Genomic DNA, 26,833 nt, shown 5'->3' with positions numbered 1-26,833 from the left:
TTTTTTTTTTTTTTTTTTTTTTTTTTTTTTTTTGAGATAGGGTTTCACATGTAGCCCTGGCTGGCCTGGAACTTGCTATATAGACCAGGCTGGTCTAGAACTAACAGTGATCTATCTGCCTCTGCCTCCTCAGTGCTAGGATTAAAGACCACCATGCCTGGTTTATACTTAGTTTCTTAATCAGTCACTAATTTGGTCAGGTCACCCTTTAGTCATTTTGGGTAAGCCATATGCATCTTCTTAACTACTGACGTTACCTCCAGTGAATACTGTTACAGTCAGGGGTGCATCGTTTGTATCAAGGGGTGTGTTATATTTAAGACCCCAAAGCCTGCAGTGTGGGGGCAGACAGCCGGTGAGCAGAGAAGAGACCATGGTGCTGTCTCTGGGGTAGTTCTTGGGCAATGTATTTGGGTACTCCAAATACATTAAATGCATTCTTTCCTTTCAGATTTGTGTGTCTAATATCATGCACATAAAATCATATCATAATCATGTGATTAATGCCTTTTATGACTTGAAGCTCTGTATTTAAAAATTGTAGCTGGCAAGCATCTAGCTTCCTATCCATCTGAGTTTTAATGTTCTCATTTATAAAAGGTGGTGTGTACTGATGGGTGTTCCATTCCCATCTTAAATGCTAGATCTTAGGCATTCTTTGATTTTGGTTTATACACTATTAGTGATAATCAGTATGAAATGTTTATGGGCCCATTGTCAAGATCTGCATGTCTCTGCCTCTGAGCTTCTTGAGGACAGAGGAGCAGCTCAGTAAAGCTGCTACTCCATCCAAGGGAGAGCGCCTGTGGCCCCATGGGCCCTTACTGATAGAAGTGCCATCTGCAGCATTTCCGCAGCTCAACCCCTGTGTGGAGTGCCAAATGATGATGACATGGACTCCTTTTTTAGGAATAGCTGACTTTGAATGTATTAAACATCCAAATATTTGTTATTAATTAGAAATGTTTCATTTAGTTTCGGTTTTGTTATGTGTTTCCAAGGCTGACTTCAAATTTGTCATCTTCTGTCTCAGCTTCCCAAGTATTTGGGATTACAGGAGTGTGCCACCATGTTTATCTTACCTTGATTTTTTTTTTTTTTTTATTTATAGGGAAGAAGGTTTCTTAGTTTTCTCTTTAGTTGGAACATAAACTTTATTAAAATGATCCATGGAACCATTAAAAATCAATTACCAGGATTACAAAAGTAAGTATTAAAGGTAATTAAAAATTTGGGCTGTCTTAATCTGATTTTGAAAGATTCTGTTTGACTAAAAAAGTATGTGTGTGCGTGCATGTGTTGAGATAGTCTTGCTCCGCCCATAGCGCAGGTGTTTGGCCTAGGATGACATGGTAATCTTACTGCTTCAGCCTTCCAAGTGCTAGAATTGCAAGTGTGTACCTTGGTTATACTAACATACTAGAAGCTTAAAAAATTGTATCCTGATGTACTACTGTATCATTAGGTAGTTATTTTCCTCATATAAGAAATCATTTTTCCAGTAATGACTATTGAAATTAAGATTTTAACTTGTGATAGTTCTCAAGATGCTGTGTGTTGCCTAGGATAATCTTCAATTCTTTTAAAAAAATTTATTTTTATTTTATGTGTATGTGTGTTTTGTCTGTGTGTAAGTGCACCCATGTTGTGTGAAGCCTGCAGAGGCCCGAAGGAGTTGGATACCCTGGAATTGGAGTTACACATAGTGGTCAGCTGCCATGTAGTGCTGGGAATCCAAGTCAGGTCCTCTGAAATTTCAGTCAGTGCTCTTTGCTAACTGCTGAGCCATCTCTCTAGCCCCATGATCTCCAATTCTTGGACTCAGTGATCCTCCCACCTCAGTCTCTGGAGTAGCTAGAACAACAGGCAGAGGTAGTTTTTTAGTCAAGAGTATTATGCCAGTTACAGCTTTCCCTCCCAGCAGAGCCCATCTTGTTAGCATTTGGGTGACATTTGGGATAGAGAGTACACTGTCTAGTTGAATGTAGGCTTAACTGTGACTTGGAAGGGGCTCTGTGGTGTAAGCTGGAGCAGCTAGAATGTGGAGTTATAGTCTTGTGTTCTTCTTTACTCAACAGTCAGAGCTGCCATTCAAGTATGTGCATCTACTTAGGTGCTGTTCTGAGTACTTCCTCTGTATTTTTAAGTCATTCCTCACAGCTCTGAGGTGAGCTGCAGTTACTAAATTCATTAGTGCCACGCAGCTGCATAAACAGTGAGTGAGGATTTGATCCTGGAAGTCTTGAGTGCAAAACTCTTGGTTTAGTCTAAGTTTTCCAGTATGTAAGTAATTAGTACTTGTGAAAGTCCAGAATGACTCTAAGCCAAAAATACATTTAAAGTTAGTTTTTAAATTTTTAAAAATTGTGTGTGTGTATGTTTCTTTGTATAGGTTTATGCACCTGAGTACAGGTAGGTATCTGTTGGAGGCCAGCAAGGGTGTTGGATCCTCTGGACCTGGAGTTATAGATGGTTGTGAGCTGCCTAACATGGGTGCTGGGATCTGGATTCAGGTCCTCTGGAATAGCAGTATGCCGTCTTAAAACCACTGAGCCATCTCTCCAACCCTTAAACTTTTTTTTACTTAATGACTTTATTCATTGTGTGTGAATGTATATATGTATGTGGACATGAGAACAACTTGTAGGAGTTCTGTCCTACCACCATGTGGGTTGCAGGGCTCCAACTTGGGTCATTGGGCTTGGCAGCAAGCACCTTTACCTGCTGAGCCATCTTGCCAGCCCATATTTAAAGTTTTTTGACTTTAGAACTTAGGTCTGGATCTGTGTTGAAACAGTGTCACAGGAAGTGTTAATGTTCTTAGGGAAGCCTTTACTGAGGAGGGGTCTCCACTCCAAACCCCTTTCCCCAATCCTGTCATCTTTCTACTGCAGGTAGGTAACATCTCAGATGATATACGGAACTCTTCCTAGGGCAGTAGAGAAATTGAAGTGATATATGGTAAAGCTATAATTCTCTAAATGTGTTAAACATCTTTTTTTAAAAAAATAGGTCTTTGATGGTACACATTGCAGAAATTTATTTCAGAGCTTGGAAAAAGGCTTCTGGGCAAGTATTGGAGGTATTTTCCTTTTATTAAATATTACTGTATTCTAGTTACTAAAGAACTGAGGAGGGCTGTTTGAAACTTGTACCTGGTCTACAAGTAGTGGCACTGTGACAGAAATGTGACAGTTTTGACTCATTGTGTCCCACATGTTGGGCCTCAGCCTCAGATACGGCTTTACTGGGTGTGCAGCATGAATGAAGTAAAGGTTTTGCTCCTTACTCTGTCATCGCTGGGCCTATACCGTCCACCCCCCTGGGTTATTGGGTTCTTGGAGAGTGGCCACGCAAAGGAAGATGTGTCAAGTGAAAGAGTTACATGCCATGCTTCAGATACTGTCTGAAGAACATGAAACATTTCGATGCTGCTTTCTAACAATATTGATAGTCCATTGAGATGGTAGTGGGTTGCATATACTGGGCTAAACAAGATATAATATTAAAGTATTTTGACTTGTTTCTTTTTCTGGTTATAATGTGGCTATTTGAAAGTGTAAAGTTCAGTTTGTGCTTGCATTCTGTTTCTGTGGGTGGTGCTGTTGTGGACTCTTGGGTACCTCTCAGTTATGTTAAGAATTTAGAGACGTTTTGATTATGGTTAGGCTTTTTTTGGGGGGGGGGTTTCTTTTGAGACAGGGTCTCCCTGTAGCCCCTACTGACCTGGAACTCACTATGTAGACCAGGCTGGCCTTGAACTCACAGAGATCCGCCTACCTCTTGCAGGGATTAAAGGCGTGCACCACCATGCCTGCCTGGCGGTTAGGGTTAGCCTTTGAGAACTACACTACACATGCAGACAGTCTTTATAATTACAATCCCTGGGGGGCCGGAGAGATGGCTCAGCGGGTAAGAACACCAACTGTTCCTGCAGAAGACCTGGGTTCGAATCCCAGCACCCACATGGCAGCTAACAGCTGTCCGTAACTCCAGTTCCAGGGGATCCGACAGTCTCTTCTGTTCTCTGCAGGCATTGCAAGACACGGATGCACTTAACCTACATGCAGGCAATACATGCATACACATAAAAATAATAAATAAAATATTAAAAAATAATTACAATCTCTGTTAAATATCCAAGAGGCCCTTTTGGACATAATTCAATTATTTGCTACCTGTATGTCTCTGATTCTATGTCTTCAACAGAAGAGTAAAAATGTAAATCCAGATGTGTCCTTGGTGAGCTGTCCTCTGTCCTTACTCTTGTCTTTGGAGAGCTGCAGTGACTCATGGAGGTGGGGAGGGTGCCATAGGGCAAGTGGAGTGGAGTCAGTGGTGTTTGCAGTTTGTTTCTGTCCACGTTGCTCTTCTGGCTATTTGCTTGGTCTCACCTGGATTTACCATTGACTTCTACTTCTGGGAAAAAAAAAAAAAGTTACTATATTCCTCTTTGGTTAACTTTTAACCTAGTTTTAGAGTGTGTAATCTTTTGGGCAAAGGAACAAAACCAGGGCATTATTAAGCATTAATGTAGTTGGTTTTTTTGGAGACTGGGTCTTACTGTGTAGCTGAGGTTGGTCTTGAACTCATAATCCTCCTGCCTCAGCCTCCCAAGTACTTACAGGTATTTGCCATCATACCTGGTTTTAAGTCCATATCTATTTTTTTTCTTTTTATTTGTATATGTATATATTTGTGGGTACATGTGTGTCATGGCACACTTGGAGGTCAGTGGATAGTTTGCAGGGGTCAGTTCTTTCCTACCCTGTGGCTCCTGGATAGTGAATTCAAGTTGTCAGGCATGGCAGCAAGTGCCCTTATCTGCTGAACCATCACACCAACTCTTTAAGTCCTTAATTTTTTTTTAAGTTAATTAGATGATATGTACAACTTTTATTTCAATTAAGAAATATTTTGTATTTATTTTTATTTTTTTGTGTGTGAGTGTTTTGCCTACCTATATCATGTATGAAAGTGTACCACGTACGTGCAAACGTGCAGTGTCTAGAAGCGGCACTGGATTCCCCTGGACTGTTAACTGGCATGTTGATGCTGGAAACTGAACTCAGGACTTCTGGAAGAGGAGCCAGTGCTTTTAACATCAAGCTATCTCTAGCCCTCAGTTTTTTTAAAAATATTTTTTGAATCAGTATCCAAAAATTTTGTTCTCATGGCTTTGCTTGTTGCTCTCTTTAAGTCTAAGCTGTTGATATGTTGGGGATCCAGGAAAGTTGTCCTGTAGAATAGAATAGAATATCATTCTGATAGTTACAGTTTGCCCATAGGTAACTCCTAGGTCATGTGGTGTAACTCCCATCACCTGTCATACAGCATGCTACCCCCACATTCAGAGATACATGAATGACTTGTTTTCAGGATAGTACTGATAACAAGCCTGCTGTGTCCTTCCCTAAAGCCCTGGGACGTCCCAGGTCCCTGGGATGGAGGTAACCTGCGGTCTGCTGGGCCTGACTTTTCCTCTCTTATTCCACCCTGAGGCTCTTCAGCAGTGTGGGTGCTCAAGAAATTTCTCACACACTTCTGCCCCAACCTTTATCAGCTGTAGCCCCCAAAGACCCACCTCCACTGTAAAGGTATTCCATTGTGTTTCTGGAAAGGCTCTTGATACAGGTTCATGCTTGTGAACATTATCTGGGTCAGGACTACTTATTTGGGGTCTCTTTGGCTGTGCACACTCCTTTCTCCCAGTCTCTGAACTTTGCCTGATTGAGCTGGCTTCTGGTGATAGTGGGAAGTTTGCCTTGCTGTCAGAGTCACTGTTTCATCAGATGAGGTAGAAACAGCCAAGTGTTCTCTTTGTATATGGAAATTAAAAGAATAGTGAGAAGCATGGAGTACAGTAAGCTGTCACAGAAGGGCCCATGGTTTGTCTCCTGAATGATAGTAACAGATCAGATTCTCTACCCAGATCTCCCCCTACCATACTGCCCATCAGTATATGGCCCAAGTTTCTGCTACTGTTTTTCCTGTTTTAGACCATTGAAAACAACTGCATCCAGGACTTCATGTTCCATGGCATTCACCTTCCAAGGAGGTCTCCAGTACACTCCAAAGTGCGAGAGGTGAGTGAGGCACCTCTAATCTATCAGTTGTGAGTAAATTGTTGACATCATGATTTTATTCCTTTTGTTTTTAGAAAATTGTTTTGGCTTAATTTAAATTTAAGCTATGTTTTTACTCCTCCAGGAGGGTTTCTCAGAACTTTGATATTTGATGTCTGGCAGTTTTGTTTGTTACCAATACTGCAATGAAGAAAGAAAAGGTATACTGTCGTTAAGACAGCTGGGACTGTGCTTTAAGCACTGTGGCATGTATCTCTGAAGCTGTTAAGGCCTTCTGTGAAGTGACAACACCATTGATACCAAAACATAATATTGAGCACAAAGATAAAACCACACAACCACTGAGAGGCTGAGGAGGAAGATCATGAGTTAGAGGTCAGTCTGGGAGACAGTGAGACCTTGTCTTAAAAATTAAAAAAAGAGAATAAACAATCAGAAGACCATCCATGAGCTTTAGTTTTTGTTTTTGTTTTTTTTTTTTTTTGGTCTTTTTGAGACAAGGTCTCCCTGAACCTCCAGCTGGCCTGGAACTAGCTATGTAAACCAGGCTGACCTTGAACTCAGAGAGACTAGCCTACCTTTGCCTCCCCTAGTGCTGGGGATTAAAGGTGTGTGCTACCATGCCCTGCATTGCTTTAGGTTTTTCAGGTTGAAGGTGACATGAGTTCACTAGAGTATGGGCTGTTTGTGGTCTGTTTAGTATGTGTTTTCCTTTTTTTTAAAAAAAAAAATTATTTTTACCCAGCACTTGGAAGGCAGAGGCAGGCAGAGCTCTGTGAATTCGAGGCCAGCCTGGTCTACATAGCGAGTTCCAGGACAGCTGCGGCTACAGGGAGACCCTGCTTCAAAAAGACAAAAAAAAAAAAAGTATTTTGTGCATATGAGTGTTATGCCTGCATGTATGTAAATATATCCGTGTCATGCAATGCCTGAGGGGGACAGAAGAAGGCATCAGATCCCATGGAGCTGGAGTTACAGACAGTTGTTAACTGCCATGTGGGTGCTGGGATTTGAACCTTGGTCCTCTGCAAGAGCAGCCAGTGCCAGTGCTCTTTAGCCTCTGAGCCATCTCTCTAACCCTTTCTACTTTCTGTATTAACACTTCAGAATGAACACGCTTCTACTCAGTGTCCTTCACAGCACAAGCTTAATTGAGATTATTACACTTATAAAATAAAAAATAAATAAAAAAATTAAAAAATAAGTGGACAGAAGAGAGCTGGCAGAGCCAGTGCTTAAGGTAATTGAGCATTTTGGAGTCATGAAGGAGCACTGAAGCAGAGTCCTTTACACGTGCCCCTGAAAGTCAGGTTTAAGCAATAGCTTTATGGAGGTTATGTGGTGCTTGATAGGCTAATAGGAATTTTAGTTTTATATTTATTGTTTTTTGAGACTGGGTCTTGTTGAATTGTCCAGATGACCTAGAACTCCTGGGCTCAGGCTTTCTTCTGCTTTACCCTCAAATAGCTGGGGCAGCAGGCATGCACCACTGTTGCCTGGCTTTTATGGTGGAAATTAGAATCCATGCTGTATTAGAGTGATCTTTATTTTAGCCTTGATTGCTTTCTTGTGATTTGCTGTGCTCAGGGTTGTCCTGTGTCTTTGTAGGTTTTGCCAGATAGTGTTCTAAGTGTCCTGATAGTGGCTGGCACAGGGCAAAACAATTCTTTGTCCTGTCTCTGTTTTTGTTTGTTGTTTGTTTTTAAAGGATAGAATATTCATAAAGAAACAGTTTTCCAGACAGCTGGGAAGTCAGTCCTATGAACTCTCAGCAATAGTAACAGCACACACAAGACCCATGCAATCTGAAGCCAGACAAAAACTCAGGATAGAAGTGGGGAAGAAGCCGCAACCCTAACTGAGGAACTGTTGGCAGCTGATGACCACTGGGAGAGGGGGAGTTGGTCTTTAAGGGTGTGATGCTAGATAGGGTAACCAGACTCCAAGGGATGGATCCACACCATAGGACGTTTGGGGACACAAACTTTGCTCAATAGGCCTTAACATATATGATGGAGTACATGAAATCAGGTGTGGGGTGTCTAAAAGTGGTGCAGATAGGGGAGGGGGTCTTAAATGTGGTCAAGATATTGTATAACATTTGCAAAAATTCAATAAAAATATATTGTATGAAACTCTCAAAGAATTAATAAAAACATTATATTAAGAATGTATAAAATTTTAAATGGTTAAGTAAAGCCAACAACATCAAAAAAGATAGACTCTCATGTAGCTTAGGCTGACCTCAAACTCACCATCCTCTTCCCTCAGCCTCCTGAGGGGCACACCACAATGTGTGATTCATACTTTTTTATTTTTATTCTTATTTTGTGTGTGTGTGTGTGTGTGTGTGTGTGTGTGTTGCCTGCATGTATGTAAGTGCACAGTGTATGTGCAGTGCCCACAGAGGCCAGAGAGGGTGTTGGATTCCTCTGAAACCAGAGTTAACAGACAATTGTTAGCTGCCGTGTGTGTGCTGGAAACCAAACCTTGGTCCTCGGGAAGAACAGCAAGTGTTCTTAACCACTTAGCCATCTCTCCAGTCCCTGGATTCATGCTTTTTTAGAAGAACAACATAACCTTCTTTTTCTTTGGCCTTTAGGTGCTGAGTTACTTTCACCAGCTGAAAGTCCGCCAGGGAGTGGAAGAGATGCTGTATAGGTTATATAAGCCCATCCTGTGGAGAGGACTGAAGGTAACATTTTAAACATTGTTTCCAAGGGCAGGATGTAACATGCTTTGAATGGAGGGCATGCTGATTCAGAAACATACCAAGGCAGTGAAAATAAGACCAGAGACAGTATTCTGTAGAATTTGGTAACAGTTTTCTTCCTTTTGGGCTGGAGAGGTGGCTTAGAGAGGTAAGAACACTGGTCGCTCTTGCAGAAGACCCTGGTTCATTTCCCAACACCCATATGGTGGCTAACAGCTGTCCATAACTCCAGTTCCAGAGGATCCAATGCCACCGTCTGGCCTCTGTGGGCATTGCATGCACACAATGCATTATATCCACGGAGGCGAAACACTCATACACATAATATATAAATAAATTTTTTCCCTTTTTTTTTCAGATGGGGGTCTCTGGAATTCTAAAGTAGTCTTATTTTTATAGGCCAGAAATTCTGAAGTTCGGTCCAATGCTGCGCTGTTGTTTGTTGAAGCATTTCCTGTTAGAGATCCAAACTTCCTTGCCACCGAAATGGACAGTGAAATTCAGAAGCAGTTTGAAGAACTGTATGTATGTATTTGCTATGGTGGGCACTCCTTGCTTGCTAGCCTGCATGCCTTGTAGCTACAGGGTCCACACTTCCAGCAGTGCCATCCAGCAGAGGAGTGCCCATTCTCCCCATGTCTGAAGAAGCATGGGTCCACAGTATTCCTTCCTTTCCTTGTTAATACTTTTGCAGTGTCCCATTTATCACCATAGGTAGCTTTCAGGGTTTTGTGTGTGCATGCCTTGTCCTCAGTGGAGATGTGTTATTACTTTGACCTACCGGCTTGACTCTACCTTTCTAACTCTACAGCTTTGTGACTAGCAAGTCATTGCTCTTACTGTCTTCATCTGAGACATCTACATATTGAAAATACTCAAAACAAAAATGTGCCTATATTGAACATGTACCAATGTTATTTCTTGGCGTTATTCCCTAAACAATATAGTAGAATAGCTACTCATGTAGCTTTTATGTGGTATTGATATTATACAAGTTGCCCTGAAGTGATGGAAGACATGGGCTGATATGAAGGGACTGAGCACTTTCAGATTGTGGTATCCTGGGTTGGCCGTCCTAGAATCAGCCCTCTTCAGATACCTAGGACACTGAAGACTATGTGGCCAATATTTCTGTAACATTTTAAGTATCTTACTAAGCTGTAAATTTCCAGAGTGTTAATGTACAATACAAATAATGATTTAAGATTTGTAAGCCTTTTTCCCCCTCCTACTTTTAGAGCCTTTTAGAAGATCCTTACCCGATGGTCCGTTCCACAGGCATCCTTGGTGTTTGTAAAATAACCTGTAAATACTGGGAAATGATGCCCCCCACCATTCTTGTTGACCTCCTAAAGAAAGTCACGGGGGAGCTGGCATTTGATACAAGCTCGGCTGATGTTCGTTGTTCTGTCTTTAAGGTGAGGTTTTTAAAGGTACACAACATTTTTAAATTATAGAATCGTTTCATAGAACTACAGAGACTTTTGTAGGAAATACAGAGCAGGGAAAAAAAAAAACCTAGAAAATCACTTATTGCCCCTCTCAGTGGAGGTAATGTTTAGAACAAAAATGTGCCATGTCAAATGTGTACAGATTTTATTTCTTGCCATTATTTCTAAATAATACCATGGAACAGCTATTGATACTTTGGTTCCAAAGTAAGGCTTAAAACCCAGATTAAAAGTGTTTTCTAGCCAGGTGCAGTAGCACAGGCAGGCCTGTAATACCAGCAGTACTCAAGAGGCTGAGGCAAGAGGATGAGAGTTTGAGGCTTACCTGAGATGCATAGATGCTTTCTCAAAGAAAAAAGTTTCCTACACAGAGTGCCTGCTTGACACAGTACTAACAGTACTGATTGGGTACATTGTACGAGCACTATGGAATTCTTTTTTTTTTTTTTTTTTTTTTTGCCTTTGTGGAATGTTTTAGAGAAGTATGATGACTGTACAACCAAACTGAGTTCACTGTTTTCAGGTACACACAAAGGGATGAAGCCTGGCTCTTGTGTGGGGCTTGTGGCTGGTTCTAGTTGGTTGGGCTTGCCAAGTGCCATTTGACTCTAGAGGTGTCTGGAACTGGTGAATGTGTTGAAGTTTCTTGCCTGCATCAGTGAGATTGGCCTCCGTGTTGCTTCTTCACTGAGATAACAAACCACCCCAGTGTCCAGGGCTGAACCTTTGTCTCCTTCGTTCATCTCTGGGCCATCTTTACATGTGACCAGTATGTAAAAGTTCTTGCATAGGGATACTTTATTTTGTTATTAAAAAAAAAAATTATCTTTATGTGTACTAGTATGTATTGCCTACATGTATGTAAGTGCACCCATGTTGTGCAATGCTCACAGAGGTCAGAAGAGGGCATCTGATCCCCTGAAACTGAAGTAATGGACGGTTATTAGCTTCCATGTGGGTGCTGAGTATTGAACCCAGGTTCTCTGCAAGAGCAACCAGTGCTCTTAACCACTGAGCCATCTCGTCTCTCCAGCCCCAGGGATTATACTTTAAACACTGCCCAGAACCGTGGAATGTATTTGAATTTACTTGAGTGATGTTTTACTTTGTTTTGTTTTGGGGCTTTTTTTTTGAGACCGTGCTGACTCTGTAGCCCCAGCTGACTTGAAACTTGCTGTGTAGACCAGGTTGGCCTTGATCCCATGGAGATTCCCCTGCCTCTGCCTCCTGAGTGCTGGGATTAAAGGGGTATACTACTGTACCTGATTTGAGTGACTTTTTGGGGGGGGGCGTCTTTTTGAGACAGGGTCTCCCTGTAGCCCCAGCTGTCCTGGAACTCACTATGTAGACCAGGCTGGCCTTGAACTCGCAGAGATCTGCCTGCCTCTGCCTCCCAAGTGCTGGAATTAAAGGCATGCGCCACCACGCCTGGCTATTGAGTGACTTTTTTATACTGTCCTGTCACCAGTACCACCAGGAGTTTAAGAATAGTTCACATTTAACTTCCTAAGTGACTTAAGTTTCATAAGTTTATGACCCATGGAAACAGGACTTATAAAACTATGACATACATGAATGTTAGATGGTGGTTTGCAGCATACTGGTTTGTTTTCTTTGCTGACGTGTGATGAAGTGAGAGTGGGTGGGTGTGGCAGCAGGACAAAGGGCTGTCCAGGTCATGATGCTGAGTTCTCAGAGGTGTTGGGATTGGAGTTTATAAAGCTCCCAGAGGGACCAACAGCAAGGAGCTCAGTGGCTTTTTTCACACCACTAGAGTGAACTGTTGAGAAGCTCTGGATCACAGCTTCTCTGAGCACAGAGCCAGTGACTTTCTCTTCTGGAAGCAGATATGTTCAGAGACGGTCTCTGTCCTCATACTGCCATGCTTGGTAGATGTTCTTTTATAATTCGTTTGCTCTGCTGTAGCTGGAAAGGGAGGGGAAAGTTATATATGACAGCTGGGAAACACAGGAAAAACTGTAGGCAAAGCCCTTTGACTGCAGATGCTGTGTGCTGGAAGGAGGCTTTTTCCTTCAGGGGCTTTCCCTGAGTGTACTGCCTTAGGAAGCTGGGGCGCTTCATTCCTTGACAGGGTTGTGGCTAATAACAGTGCCTCCCTCCCCCAGTCCTCTGACACTGAGTTTTGTACCTTTCTACACCTGTCTTTGTGAAATGGCAGTGCCTTCTGCTAAGGGGCCTGCTTGCTGCCCTTACTTCCTCTCCTCCGGTCTCTAGCTATCATCTCACAGCCCTGTCCTTACTGTATTCTATCTGTGTCTTACCTCTAATCTGAGAAAGCCCCTGAAAGATCACATTGAAGTGCCTCTCTGTCAGGTGGTCCCCTTTGCAGACAGGTGGGCTCTGGGGTAAAGGAATGCTGTGCTACAGTTAGGGAGGTGGGACTTAGGGTGGCCTGGCTGGAAGAGGCTATGGAGTGGTCATGGCAGTGGGATACGGCAAGATGAGTCAAGTCATCTCCCTTGGACATGATGTTTTAGAATAGGGGCTACACATACTTAAGTCTGAAATACATTACACATTAAAGTGGGCTTTTTGGTATGCTGTATATATTTCTAATAAATTGAAGAAGTATCCTTTATAGCTTGGAAAAAAGGTAGAAGAGCTTAGGGGGTGTGTATGTAGGGGCTCAGGTCCTAAACTGATGTATTCTCTTACCTGTCACAAGGCATTTGCCTCATGTCTGGAAAGGCTTCTTGCTGTTTCTTTTAAGAACACTTAAAACTTCACTATTTGGCTAAGAGAAAGCTCGGAGTATTTCCTTTTTTGTTGTTGGTTTTTTTTTCCTTGAGACAAGGCCTTGCTTTGTAACGCATATTGATCTTGAACTCTCAGGCCTCCTGAGCCTTCCTTGTCCTGGAAGTGCTAGTAGACCTAACTTGAAGATTTCTTTTAACTCCTTCAACATTGTTTAAATGAAACAATGGATGGACTCATCATTAGCTGTTGAAATAACCTTAACTCACTAAAAGCAAGCCTTTTAAAAATTACATTTATTTGTATTTGTGTGAGTGTGCATGTGGATGGGTGTTGGTATATGTGCTATAGTGCATATGTGGTGTGCATGTAGAGGCCAGAGTTGATTCTTTCCACCATGTAAGTCCTGAGGGTTGAACTCGGGTCATTAGTCATTAGGCTTGGTGGCAAGCACTTTACCTACTGAGCCATATTGCCAACTCCAAAGCATGCCTTTGGTGTGAAACTTCAGGAAGGTGTTTTCTGGCAAGGGTGGAACCTCAGCATCTCAAATGGATGTTTTTTACCTGAACTTTTTATTGGCATGTTCTAATTTTCAAATGCTTTTCTTTTGGTTTTTTGTTTGTTTATTTGTTTTGTAGTGTCTGCCAATTATTTTGGATAATAAACTGAGTCATCCATTATTAGAACAGCTTTTGCCAACGCTCAGATACAGTATCCATGATAATTCAGAGAAAGTGAGGGTGGCTTTTGTGGACTTGCTGCTGAAAGTCAAAGCTGTGAGGGCTGCAAAGGTAAGTAGGGGTTTCACACCGAGTACAGAGGTGTGTTTATTTCCATCCAGCAGAAAGTCTAGTTTTTACTCTTAAGAGCCTTCATAATCACATTTTAACCATTTGATAACTAATTTGACAGATTGTCACAACTTTATTTTGTGGGTTTTTTTTTTTTTTTTTTTTTTTTTGTTTTTTTTTTTTTTTTTTTTTTTTGTCTTTTTGTGTTTTTGAAGCGGTCTCCTTGTGGCCCCAGCCGTCTTGGAACTCCCTATGTAGAGCAGGCTGGCCTTGAACTCACAGAGATCCGCCTGCCTCTGCCTCCCAAGTGCTGGGACTACAGGCGTGTGCCACCACGTCTGGCTTATTTTGTGTTTTTTATTGAAGTTTCTAGAAATATCAACCCGTGTTTCCTTTTGGAAAAGTATTAATATAAACGATTACTTTTCTTTCTTTTTTTTTTTTTTTTTTTTTTAACATTTATTGTGTGTGTACCATTGTTGAGATCAGAGGACAACTTGTGGGAGTTGGTTCTTTTCTTCTACTTGGTCAGTCCTAAGGATCAAACTCAAGTCCTCAGGCTTACTTGCTGAACTATTTTGCCCCTCACACTTATATTTTTTTATTATATAGAAAAGTATTGAAATATTTGTTGTGCTTTACGAATACTTAGCACCTAGTAAACACTTAAATACTGCTTTGAGAGGTTGGTTAGAAACCCACTTTTTAAAAAAATTTTATTTTTATTTTATGTGTATATATATATTGCCTGCATGTAGGTAAGTGCACCTGTGTCGTGCAGTGCCCACGGAGGACAGAAGAGGCTGTCGGATCCCCTGGGACTAGAGTTATGGACAGTTGTTAGCTAAAATATTTAAAAAAAAAAAAAAAGAATATTTGTAACTTGACATGTGTACCTTAGGTGTGGGCCACTCTACTGACAATTCTAGTTCCCAGCTCCAGTTCAGTTTGGGGTTGAATACAGGCCTCATATATGCTAGGCAGGTGTTCTACCACTGAGACAGGAAAATGGCAAATTTAATACCGGCCTGAGCTATAGAGCAAGTTCAAAACTAGCTTGGGAAAATGATAACACTTTGTGCCTGGGTGTCCTCAGAAATATCCATTATTGGGAGCGTTGTCATCCATAGATCTACTAGTGTGCTATTCAGAATGAAAGCTTGTGTCTTGAACTCACACATAACCTATTTGGACTGGCACCTTTGACCAAGAAGTGTGTCCATGTTGCTGAGGACAGAAATGGGCCCTTTGGAGAGTTGTCCAGATGTTATAGGCCTGTGCTAGAACTGTGACTGTAGCTCAGTTGGTAGAATGCCTACCTCACATGCATGAACCCCTGGGTTAAACCCAGCACCTCATAAAACCAGGTATAGTGACGCAGGTGTGTAATCCTAGGTGGAAGCAGTTCAAGATCATCTTTAGCTACTCAGTGAGTTTGAAACCAGCTGACACAAGAAGAAAACCAGCCAGTGCTATTGTCTGTCTCTTGAGGAACATGTGGTTGTGGGAACTCCAGAGTTTGACAGGGAGATGGCTCACTGTAAAAGGAGCAGGCCAGCAGTCCCTGGGTGTTCAAGAGGGATACTTTGGGCTTCTAAGAGATATAAACAAGACTGTTTATGTCAACTATAACACAAAAAATTATCACATCAGTGGGCCAATTACAGGTTTCTAACAGATGTAAAAACAATTCACTTGATAATCAGAGCTATCATTCTTACGTTAATCATGTCTCTAAGTGATTATAGTTGATCTTCTCAACAGCCTCTTACTATACTTTGCATGTCATTGGCATTTCTTTAAAATGTAGACTTTATTTCTGTTCACAGAAGTCAGATTCTAGTATAGCCATTTAAAATGAGTTTTCTTTAAATAAAAATTAGTTCTTTGGTTATGTTCTGGAAATTTAAGTAGTTTTCAAGATTATAGGAACCATTGATCATTTCCTTCTGTTCTGGTCCCGTGTGTCCCGTCCCCGTTCCCAGTTTTGGAAGATATGCCCCATGGAGGACATTTTGGTTCGCCTGGGAATGGATTCTCGATCTGTGTCTCGACGCTTGGTGAGCCTCATCTTCAATTCTTTCCTGCCTGTGAACCAGCCAGAGGAGGTATGGTGCGAGCGCTGTGTCACACTGATCCAGATGAATCGTGCAGCTGCCAGGAAGTTCTATCAGTATGCCCATGAGCACACCGCCTGCACCAACATAGGTCTGGATCTCTGCGGCTTCCCAACCCGTTGCCCCTCCCTTAGACCTTAGTGAACATGACAGACTCTTCACAAGTGCATGCTTTTTTGCATTTCTTAATGATTGTCCTTAAAGTAATACTCATCACTATTTGAGATTATAATCTTCTTATTAGAAAGTTTATTTTGTAAAAGAAACATGTAATTGTTATTTTAACCACTTTAGCAAAGCTCATTCACATCATTCGCCACTGCTTGAATGCCTGCATCCAAAGGGCTCTGCGAGAGCGCCAGGAAGCCCACAAAGAGTGCGAGAAGGAGAACATCAGCGTGAGTGACCCTCTCACTTCCTACTAGAGATAGGCAGAATGCAACTTGGTATCATTTCTGTGGCTCTCAAGGTGTTTTTATTTCCTACTTGTTTCTTTAGTAGGGATGGTTAAGTAGTTTATGAAAGGTCATAAATTATGCTTTTTAAAAAATTGCTACATATCTTTTGTAGTTCACTTTTAGAGTCTGATTGGATAATGTACAAAAGAAACTGCTCTTACTGATGGCACCTTGCCTCATATTCTTTGTCCTGAACCTCTCTGGGTCCTTTGATTCCTTGCCACCCCCGACCCCCAATGGGGTATCACTGCTGAGCTAGATACTGAACATGGAACTGGTGCCTTTCAGAGCCACTGATTCTAGAAACGTCTTGTGGCTGCTCTTCTGGGTGCAACCTTTGTGTACAATTATCTTAATTGGTTAATCTTTTTTGTAGAACCCAAAGTAATATTGAAATGAGAAACCAGTTTAGGTTTTATGCACACTTACTGCTTACAAGTAGTATGTTGAGTTTACATGTGGACTTTTTTTTTTTTAATCTTTTTGAGACAGGGTCTCCCTGTAGTCCCAGCTGTCCTGGAACTCACTATGTAGACCAGGCTGACCAGGCTGGCCTTGAACTCACAGAGATCCGCCTGCCTCTGCCTCCCAAGTGCTGGGATTAAAGGCGTGCACCACCATGCCCAGCTATATGTAGACTCTTAAGATGAGGGTATCTAAAGTAAACTTTGGGAGTTGTTTTGTAGTACCCAACCAGATTTAGGAAGCTACCCTGTAGAAGAAAATGACAAAACTAGTTTTTCTTTGATGAAAGTCTATGCCAGTGTGCCCACTATATGGCCAGGTTGTGGGCTGGCGACCGCTACTCTGTGCCCCACCTGGAGCTGCTAGACTGCTGTGTTTAGACTCCGCCTCTTCCTGTGGAGTGGCTTGTCTACAAGTGTCACAGTTATTTCATTGTGTCCTCTCATCACATCTTGACAGGCCACAGCCCTTCCCTTGAGTAGATGTCCATTTCTCTTAGCTCCTATACTGGGCTGAAATTGGTTAGTAGAAACTGCTGGAGAAGCACAAGGGAGCCGGTGTGCAGTGAGGGAGAGGAACGTACAGAGCAGTGTGGCTTTCACTGTCACACCTTGGCTGAACTTTGGCTTCTCCTGTGCTCAGAGCTGCCTGGTTGGTGGTGCTTCGGCCTTTTCTGCTCTTCCTGCTTGTATATAGGGTTATGAAGCTTTTCTGGGGTACTTCTTAGGGAACTTAGCTGGGCTACCATGTAGGGATTGTGCTGTGATTACTAGGTGAGCCTGGCATGTGAATTAAGGAATGAGCATGGATAGAGGTGGGTGTGGGTGTTGTGGCCCACTGGCTATGGGTATATGGCCCTCTGTACCCTTAGACTGGGAGTAGAAATAATTTTCCCAAAATGAACATGTATTTGGTAATATAGTAGTTGAGAGACTTCCCACAATTGTAAATATTGGAGAAATTCTCTAGCCTTGTTATTAATAGCTTGATACTACTGAGGAAACTTTTGGGGCAAATTCTGTACTGTTAGAAAAGACAAGGATTAGAAATGTACAGTTCCATTGTACCCTGTGCAAAATAATTAATAAATTGTCATAAAGATTTTCATTTTAGTTTGACAAAGGTTTAGGAATGTATAGCCACATTGTTTATAACTTGCGATAGAAAAAATATAATTTGTTGACTAGGTATGCTAAAAACATAGGTGTGGCTGAAGGGTTTTTTTGTTGCTATTTTAGAGAGCCTTAACTATGTAGCCCTAGCTGTCCTGGCAGTCCCTGTGTAGATCATGTTTTCATTGGACTTGTGATGATCCTCCTGCCTCTGTCTCTTGAGTGCTGTGATTATAAGTATGTACTACCACACCCAGTTCTAAAAATAAAGTTTTTGAAGAGGCCTGTTAAGCCTTTCTTGTGGCCATCCAGTAAAAACAAGATGTTCTCTGTTAAAATGTTGGCTTTGAATTTAAGGAACTATTACTTAGAATCCTAGCACATTTTTCAAGTAATATTCTTAGAGGGGAAATGTAGGTTTCATGAATTTTAATGAGGTCACTATGCTAAATTATTGAGCTTTTGTGGTTTAATTTAAGATAAATAAATCTGAGGCTGGAAAGATTGTTTAGTGGTTAAGAGTATATACTGCTCTTGCATAGGAACCTGGGTTTGGTTCTTAGCACCAACATGGCAATTAACTACTATAACTCAGTTTCAAGGGACCTGATGCCCTTTTCTGGCCTCAGTGGGCACTGCACATACATGGTGCACTTAGATACATGCAGGCAAAGCACCCATACACGTAAAATAAAAATATTTCAAAAAATTAAATAAACCTATTTACATTTCTTATGGTGGCAGAACAAGCCGATCATGTATCAGAATACTCACTGTAAATGCAGACTGCTCCAATAAAGCCCCTTCTGTTGTTCACAGAGCTGGAGCAGGAAAAAGTAAGGCTAAGCCCAAATGAAATGTTTGTTGTTTTTTTTTTTGAGACAGGGTCCCCCTGTAGCCCCAGCTGGCCTGGAACTCCCTATGTAGACCAGCCTGGCCTTGAACTCAAAGGGCTCCGCCTGCCTCTGCCTCATGAGTGCTGGGATTAAAGGCATGTGCCACCACACCTGGTCCACAATGAAAATTTTGGTCATCAGTTTGTCACATTATTCTTCTGGTAGCATCTAAGCCACTAGCAGATTGTTTGCTTTGTCAATTTGATTAGTCTTAGCACATCTCAAAGCATTTAATGCATGATGGGATGGCTGACTATAGAGAAAGTGCATTTATGACTTCTTTGTATTCTTATTAATCACATTCAGTTTTCTGCTGATCTCACATTTGAGTAGTTAAGACTGAGCCATCCTCCTCAACTCAGGAAATGATTGCAGGAATTATGTATGTCTGCTGAGCTCCATGGGCAGAGCCAGTCACTGTTGTGCTGCCATAAGGCACAGTCAGGTGTGGCTACCAGCTCTGGAGAGGGGGATTTCGGTGTGCAGGCCTGGTTTGCAAGGAGCTTTCTGGTATGGGATCATTGTGTACTACCAGCATAATAGGAAAATATAAAGAAGTTTGTTTTGTTTTTGGTGTTTTTTTTGGTCTTTTTGAGATAGGGTCTCCCTGTAGCCCCAGCTGTCCTGGAACTCCCTATGTAGACCAGGCTGGCCTTGAACTCACAGCGATCCGCCTGCCTCTGCCTCCCGAGTGCTGGGATTAAAGGTGTGCACCACCACGCCTGGACTCAAGAAGTTTGTTTTGTAACAAACAAAAGAAACGTATGATTTTCGTGGTTGTTGATCATCATTAGTCGTTAACCAGCTTGAGTTGTATTCCACTGTCCACAGAAAGGTGTCTAGCTGCACTGCCTGCTGAGGAAGGCTAGTGTGGAACGTACGTGCTCAGTGATTGTCTCTTTAGTAGGTTATACTCCTGTTGACTTGGGAAATGTGGGAAAAGTAATAGTTCCTGGTTTTAGAAGCACTTTGATCCACATAGTCTGTTTCATTAAAGGATATAGAGTTAATTTAGAATTTATTTCTTGGATGAGATTTGAAAACATATTTACCCTCCTAATACAGGTTCTAAAGTTGTGAATAAAGTTATATTACAACATGAAAGTTTGATGCTACACATTTTACACTGTTTTGGGTGTGTAATTCTGAGATTCTTCACTGTAACATTATTTGTGTCTTAGGTACTAGACAAAACATTGTCAGTGAACGACACTGCATCCATGGCAGGTTTACTAGAAATCATCGTGATCCTCTGGAAGAGCATCCATAGAAGTCTAGAAAGTAATACAGAGGCCAAAGTTTATACCATTAACAAATTTGCATCTGTACTTCCAGAGTATCTGAAGGTATTCAAGGTAAGTCTGGGCCACCCTTGCATTGTAATGACATTGGTTTACTCTTTAGTAGAAATTATGTCTGTACAGAGCAGGAAGGTTGCAGTGGCACTTACCTCACAGTAGAGTTAGTGTCTTCCCCTCTGCTTTGTATCCTTGGCATCCAGAGCAAAATGTCCAGTGTGAGCACCCAATTTTTCTTTCTGATGTCAAAGATTGTGTGGGAACTAATCTGACTTGCAGTGTTGGGAAGAAGATGTTATGGATAAGAAGATTCAGTCTTCTGGAAATCTCAAGTGTCTGAAGGTGCAGAAGAAGCAGATAACTCTGTAGCATGAGTTGTTTTTGTGTTATCAAGGCAGATGGGTTACATGTGATTTCATTTTTTTCCCCCCTCTGGTCTTTTTGAGACAGGGTCTCCCTGTAGCCCCAAAAGAAAGAAAAGATATTTTTAGGTGCTGGGGAGATGGCTTAGTTGATAAAGTGCCAGCTATGCAATCCAATCATAAATACCTTAGTTTGAGCCATAGAACTCACATAAAAGCGGGGACATGGCAGCACACAGCAAATGCCTATAATCCCAGCGTTGGGTAGATGAAGATAGGAGGGTCCCTGGAGTTGCTGGCCAGCCACTCTAGTTGAATTGGTGAACTCCAGGTTCATTGAGCAACCCTGTCACAAAGAAATAAGGTAAAGAGTGATAGAGGAAGACAACCCACCACAAACAGTTATTAGCTGCCATGTGAGTGCTGGGATTTGAACCTTGGTCTTCTGCAAGAACAGCCAGTATTCTTAACCGCCGAGCCATCTTTCCAGCCGCTTAATTAGCTTACAAAGTAGTGAGTTTCTAAAGGGCTTTTTGTATACCCCTGGTTTTAGTTAACTCTCTACGCCCTCTTCTGTCCCATCCCCTTCCCCTATCCACACTGACCCATTCCAGTGTTTTCTCCTCTGCATTCACAGGTCTCGTGCACATAAAGATATTTTTAATTGACAGATAAAAATTGTGTACATTCTATTCTTCAGCATGATGTTTTAGAGTGTGTGTGACTTGTGGAATGGTTAAATTGAGCTACTTAACAAATGGATTACCCACCTATCTATCACTCTCGATGCTCTTGATTTTCAGGAATATGTACATGGCTATGACCTGTTGCTACCACACTGTACAGTAGATATCTTGAAATTACTTCTTGGGGCCTGGAGAGTTGGCTCAGTGCTTAGGAGTACTTGTAGCTCTTGTAGAGGACCTGCGTTTGGTTCCCAGCACCCACATGATGACTGTAACTCCACTGTAACTCTAGCTCCAAGAAGATCTGACACCTTCTTTTGGATTTTGCAGCCACTGCAAATACCTACTGTACTTTCATCATGCAGGCAAAACACTCATACACATAAAATAAAAATAAGTAAAAATAGTATACATGAAAAGAAATTACTCTTTGCAAGCCGGGCATGGTGGCGCATGCCTTTATCCCAGCACTCAGGAGGCAGAGGCAGGCAGATCGCTGTGAGTTCAAGGACAGCCTGGTCTACTTAATGAGTTCCAGGCCAGCTGGGGCTACAGGGAGACCCTGTCTCCAAAAGACCAAAAAAAAAAAAAAAATTACTCTTCCCTAGTTAGAATTTACATTCATTGACCCACATATCCCCCAATCCCAGTCTTCGTGTGGTAACCACCATCATCTCCCCGTGTGAGAGCTCCGTTTGGATGGAAGAAACCATCTTGTTCCTTCATCATTCATTTCCGAAGAAAGTTTATATCTGTTCTAGTTTGATTTCTGTTGCTGTGATAGATAAACACCATGACCAGAAGCAATTTGGAGAGGGAAGGGTTTATTTGGCTTTCAGTTTATAGTCCATCATTGAGGGCAGCCAGCGCAAGAGCTTGAGGCAGGAACTGAGGCAGAGACCATGGAGGAATACTGCTTACTGGCTTGCTTTTAGGCTCACATTTTGCCTTTCTTATGTAGCCCAAACCCATCTGCCTAGGGATGGTACTGCCCGAAGTAGGCTGGATCCTCCTATATCTTTTAGGAGTTAAGAAAATGCTCCCACAGACAGGCCCACAGACCATTTTGATAGAGGTAATACTTCAGTTGAGGTTCCCCCTTCCAAGGTATGTCAAGTTGACAACTGAAGCTAACTATGGCAATATCTCAAACCAAATTTTAGGAAAAGTCTTACCATATCAGTGTAAATGTATTATTAATTACAAAGATCACAGGTCTCATGAACCAGCCTTTTCTTCTTCAGTTTTAGCGTTAGCTTTTTAAACTTTTTTTTTTTTTTTTAATGTATATGATGTATTGTTACCTGCATGTGTGTAAGTGGACCCATGTTGTGCAATGCCCAAGGAGGTCAGAAGAGGGTGTCAGATTCCCTGGAACTGACAGTTGTTAGCTGCCATGTGGGTGCTGGGAATTGAACCCAGACCCTCTGCAAGAGCAGCCAGTGTTCTTAACTGCTGAGCCATCACTCCAGCCCCCAGCCTTAGCTTTTCTACCAACTGTGGCTGTAACTGAACCACTTTGATTTTTCTGAGCCTTTCTTCTAAAATGAGTACAAAGCCAAATTTTCCCATAAATTTTAAAACTCAGTTACCTTGGACTGGGAAACTTGTATTATCTCAGAATCTCTAAGACAGAAACCCACAGAATGCTTCTGTGCTGCCAGTAACAGTATGTGAGCTTGATGGAGTCTGGGAGGGCAGTGATCAATCACCTCTGGTGATTCTTCAGATATCTCCATACTGGACAGTTTCTTAACACTATTCCCCGGGAGACCTGAGCAGACGTCTGTCTACCCCAGCTAGGGAGCCAATAACAGATCAAAGTAAGGATTTCACCAGCATCCAAGCTGGTGAGCCAGTGGAGTTTTATTTGGGTTACTAACATGGGTATAGGTGAGGGGTTACTTACAGATGCAAGGATGACTCAGTAGCAGCTACACCGCTGAACATCCTCCCCAGCATGGGAGTGGCTCACTGCACAACATACAGGCACCTCTGCTGGACTCTGCCACCTTAGCAGTTCTTACTGTTTATATATATAACCTTGGGGAGGGAAGTGTACCTGGTCAGTTTCAGGGACTTCGTGAGTCTTAAGGCGCCTCCCTTTAGAACTTACTAAGTCTTAACAAGCTTTGGTCTGATAGTGGGCATGGTGGCACATGCCTTTAATCTGAGCACTCGGGAAGCAGAGGCAGGCAGATTTCAGCTCAAGGACAGGATGGTGTACACAGTGAGTTCTAGGCCAGCTAGGACTACAAGGAGATCCTGTCTCAAGAAAGAAAAGAGGAGAGAGGAGAGGGGAGGGGAGGGGAGGAAACAAAGGGAAAGGGGAGAAAAGAACAGAAAAGAGTTCTTTCCTGGGGTCTAGGGAGCCAAAATACATGATTGCAGGTGAGGAGCACATCAGACTTACTGTTCTTTCTGTTTTATGTTTATTTTCAGGAAAATTTCTTTTTCATTTGGGATCCACCATCACCTCATTCTTTCCAGCCAAGAATTTAATGTGGTGTTGTGTGTGTGTATATTTGTTTGGGTAGGCACATGTGGGTGGGTGGGTATGGAGGCCCAGTACAATCTCCACCCTTACTGAGGGAGGGTATCTCAGTTAAATCCACGGCTCACCAGTATGACTAGTCTAGCTAGCTAGCTTGCTCCAGGAATCCCAGCCTCAACCTTCTGGGTGCTGGAATTATGGACAGACCACACACCCACCAGGCATTTATGTGTGTTCTGTGGATCCTAACTCCATTCCTCAAGCTTGTACCACAAGCACTTTAACCACTGAGCCATCTCCAGCCCTTATGTGGGGCTCTTGATGGAGTCTGAGCAATTAAAATATGGTCGGTTGGCTTTATTGTTGCAATAATAATATTAATAAAGTTGCGGTTTATTGCACTTAACAAGCTCTAGGTTTCAGTGTGCTCGTTTTTCTGTGGTTTTATTCTTCCAGTCTTTAATAACATTGTGCATTTTGAGAGAAGGAAACTGACTCTGAGTTCAGCTCCTTTCATGTGTGTTTTACCAGCTGTTAGTTTGTAGGATCTGATTGGACTTAGATTTAGTTTTGTAACTCCAAAGTGTGTACATTCCTAACATTGCCTGCTTCAGTTTGTAGGATGTTGGCGGAATAATTGCCTCCTCTTAAAAGTTACATTCACCTTTAATCCCAGCACTCGGGAGGCAGAGGCAGAGGCAGGCGGATCTCTGTGAGTTCAAGGCCAGCCTGGTCTACATAGGAGTTCCAGGACAGCTGGGGCTACAGGGAGACCCTGTCTCAAAAAGACCAAAAAAAAAAAAGTTACATTCAGGATACCAAGTAATTAACTTTTTCCTTTGATCAGAATCATTTTAAAGTAGACATAGCTCTGTAACTGTCTGAACGTTAGCTGTAGTCAATATTTGCTCGGTAGGAAGGTGCTATAAAAACGTCAGGATATTTGATTCAGTAGTAATCTCACCCTTAAACCTGAGGGTACCATTGGGTTTCATTTTATCCTTAGACATTGGAAGAATTGCTGGAGCACTTTGTGAGCAACTGTGGGAATAAGTTACCACGAAAAACGTCCCAGTGTCAAATCCTGTGTTCGCTTTGTGTTCCTTTTTGTTTCCAGGACGAACGCTGCAAGATCCCCTTGTTCATGCTGATGTCCTTCCTGCCAGCCTCTGCTGTCCCGGTGTTCAGGTACAGGCCACAGAGCAGTTACCGGCTGCCACTGGGTGAATGTCACCATTCCCCTCTCCTGCCTTCCCTTCTGTGTGGAAAGATGCCATGTCAGTGGGCTCCGGGCTTAGCAGCTAAGGAGAGACCATGAGGAATTTGAGCATATATTTTAGTGTCTGGTGTGTAGCTTCTAGAGCCTGTGATCACTCCCGACCACACATGACTCTGAAAACAGAGTGTGCTCACTGTGAGTACAAAATGCACATGGAGTTGGAGCCTTGATGTGAAAGGAAGAACATAAAATATTGAATGCAAATTAAAGTGACATTTTCAGTAGGATTAAGTAAGCTGTTGAAATCCCTTACACCTAGTTCTTTCTCTACTTTATACATGCATAGCTGCCATACTACCTTTTTTTGTGTGACTGGTGAACAAACTCAGGGCCTTGCAGATGCTTGGCATGCCTTTGATCACTGAGCTTCTACTCAGGTACTTTTTTTGTTGTTGTTGGACAATGTAGCTCTAGAGTTCTGCTTATGAGTAAAAAAAATGCCTTTCTTATGTTTATACTTAGAAAAAAGTAAATGCAAAAATGTGTACAAGTGTTTTGCCTGAACATATGTAAGTGTATGTTGTGGGTACAGTGCCTACAGAGGTCAGAAGAGGGTATCAGATCCCCTGGAACTGGAGTTAGGGATGTTTCTTAGCCACCATATGTGTGCTGAGAACTGAACTCCAGGTCTTCTGGAAGATGGCTGAGCCATCTCTCCAGCTGCAAAGTAAATGTTTTTTGGTTTTGGTTTTCTTTTGGTCTTTTTGAGACAGGGTCTCCCTGTATCTCCAGCTATCCTGGAACTCACTATGTAGACCAGGCTGGCCTTGAACTCACAGAGATCTGCGTGCCTCTGCCTCCCAAGTGCTGGGATTAAAGGCGTGTGCCACCACGCCCGGCTATGTTTTTAAAATTTACTTTGTTTATGTATATGGGGTATGTGTGCCATGGTATGGGTGTTGAGATCAGAGGACAACTTTCTAGCATTGATTTTTCTCCTTGTACCATTTGGGTTCCAGGTATTAAACTCAAGTTGGCAGGTTTGTCAACAAACACCCTTACCTACTGAACCATCTTGCCAGTCCCTAAACACAGTGGGTTTTTTTTGTTGTTGTTGTTCTTTAATTTTTAAAATTTTATGTGTATGAGTGAATTGCCTGCATGTATGCAAGTGTACCCGTGTCATGCAATGCCCGGAGGTCAGAAGAGGGCTTTGGATTTTGGAACTGGAGTTAAGAATTGTTCATAGCTACCATGTAGGTGCTGGGAATCAAACCCAGGTCCTTTGCAGGAGCAGTCAGTGCTCTTACCGCTAAACCATCTCTCCGGCCCCCATAAATGCAGTGTTTTGATGCTTAGCAAAAATTAATACCAAGCTGGGAATAGTGGTGCACACCTTCAATCCCAGCACTCAGGAGGTAGAGGCAGGTGGGTCTGTGAGATCGAGGCCTTTCTCTCTCTCTCTTTCCCTCTCTTCTTTCTCTCTTCCTCTCTTTCCCTCGCCCCCTCTCCCTCCCTCTGCCCCCCCCCCCTTTTTTTTTTTTTTTTAAAGTTGTAAATTAGGACCTTTGCCCTAGAGTCTGACAGCTGGCACAGAATGCAGGGAGGTTGAGGAATGAGGCATGTCCTCCAGCTTGCAGTCTCTTTGGGGTTTCACGGTATCACAAGTGCCAATGTAAGAGCAGGACCTGTGTTCCCTTCCTGATTTTTGGTTTTGTGGGAAAGTGAGGGCTTTCTGCTGACATGGTTTTCTCTACTTGATCTCAGCTGTGGTGTAATTTCTGTCCTGAGAAACCAGGAGGAGAACGTTACAAGCAGGAGCTATTGCACGCTGCTAGATTGTCTCTGCTCCTGGGGGCAAGTGGGGCGTGTTCTGGAACTCATTGATGACTGGCTGCCTGTGGAACCACCTCAGGCCAAGGTAGGGGCCGGGTGTGTGTGTGTGTGTGTGTCCGGGTGTGTGTGTG

General features: G+C 42.4%; 1 protein-coding gene across 2 annotated transcripts in view; it reads left to right on the top strand.

The window, feature by feature from the left end:
• Ncapg2 (non-SMC condensin II complex subunit G2) overlaps positions 1-26,833 on the top strand; it is a 76,434-nt gene that overhangs the window by 17,786 nt on the left and 31,815 nt on the right. For both annotated transcript variants that reach the window (XM_008833059.3, XM_029563490.1), the window contains exons 7-18: positions 1,112-1,206; positions 3,013-3,082; positions 6,000-6,086; positions 8,689-8,781; positions 9,199-9,324; positions 10,038-10,217; positions 13,607-13,759; positions 15,745-15,967; positions 16,171-16,274; positions 19,989-20,162; positions 24,765-24,835; positions 26,634-26,787. In XM_008833059.3, coding sequence (XP_008831281.1) covers positions 1,112-1,206; positions 3,013-3,082; positions 6,000-6,086; positions 8,689-8,781; positions 9,199-9,324; positions 10,038-10,217; positions 13,607-13,759; positions 15,745-15,967; positions 16,171-16,274; positions 19,989-20,162; positions 24,765-24,835; positions 26,634-26,787 — 1,530 coding nt within the window. The remainder of the gene's footprint in view (positions 1-1,111; positions 1,207-3,012; positions 3,083-5,999; positions 6,087-8,688; positions 8,782-9,198; positions 9,325-10,037; positions 10,218-13,606; positions 13,760-15,744; positions 15,968-16,170; positions 16,275-19,988; positions 20,163-24,764; positions 24,836-26,633; positions 26,788-26,833) is intronic.

Source organism: Nannospalax galili, unplaced genomic scaffold, assembly GCF_000622305.1.
Source record: "Nannospalax galili isolate Female #2095 unplaced genomic scaffold, S.galili_v1.0 scaffold516, whole genome shotgun sequence".
NCBI lineage: Eukaryota > Metazoa > Chordata > Mammalia > Rodentia > Spalacidae > Nannospalax > Nannospalax galili.
This window is presented reverse-complemented; position numbering and strand designations above follow the sequence as displayed.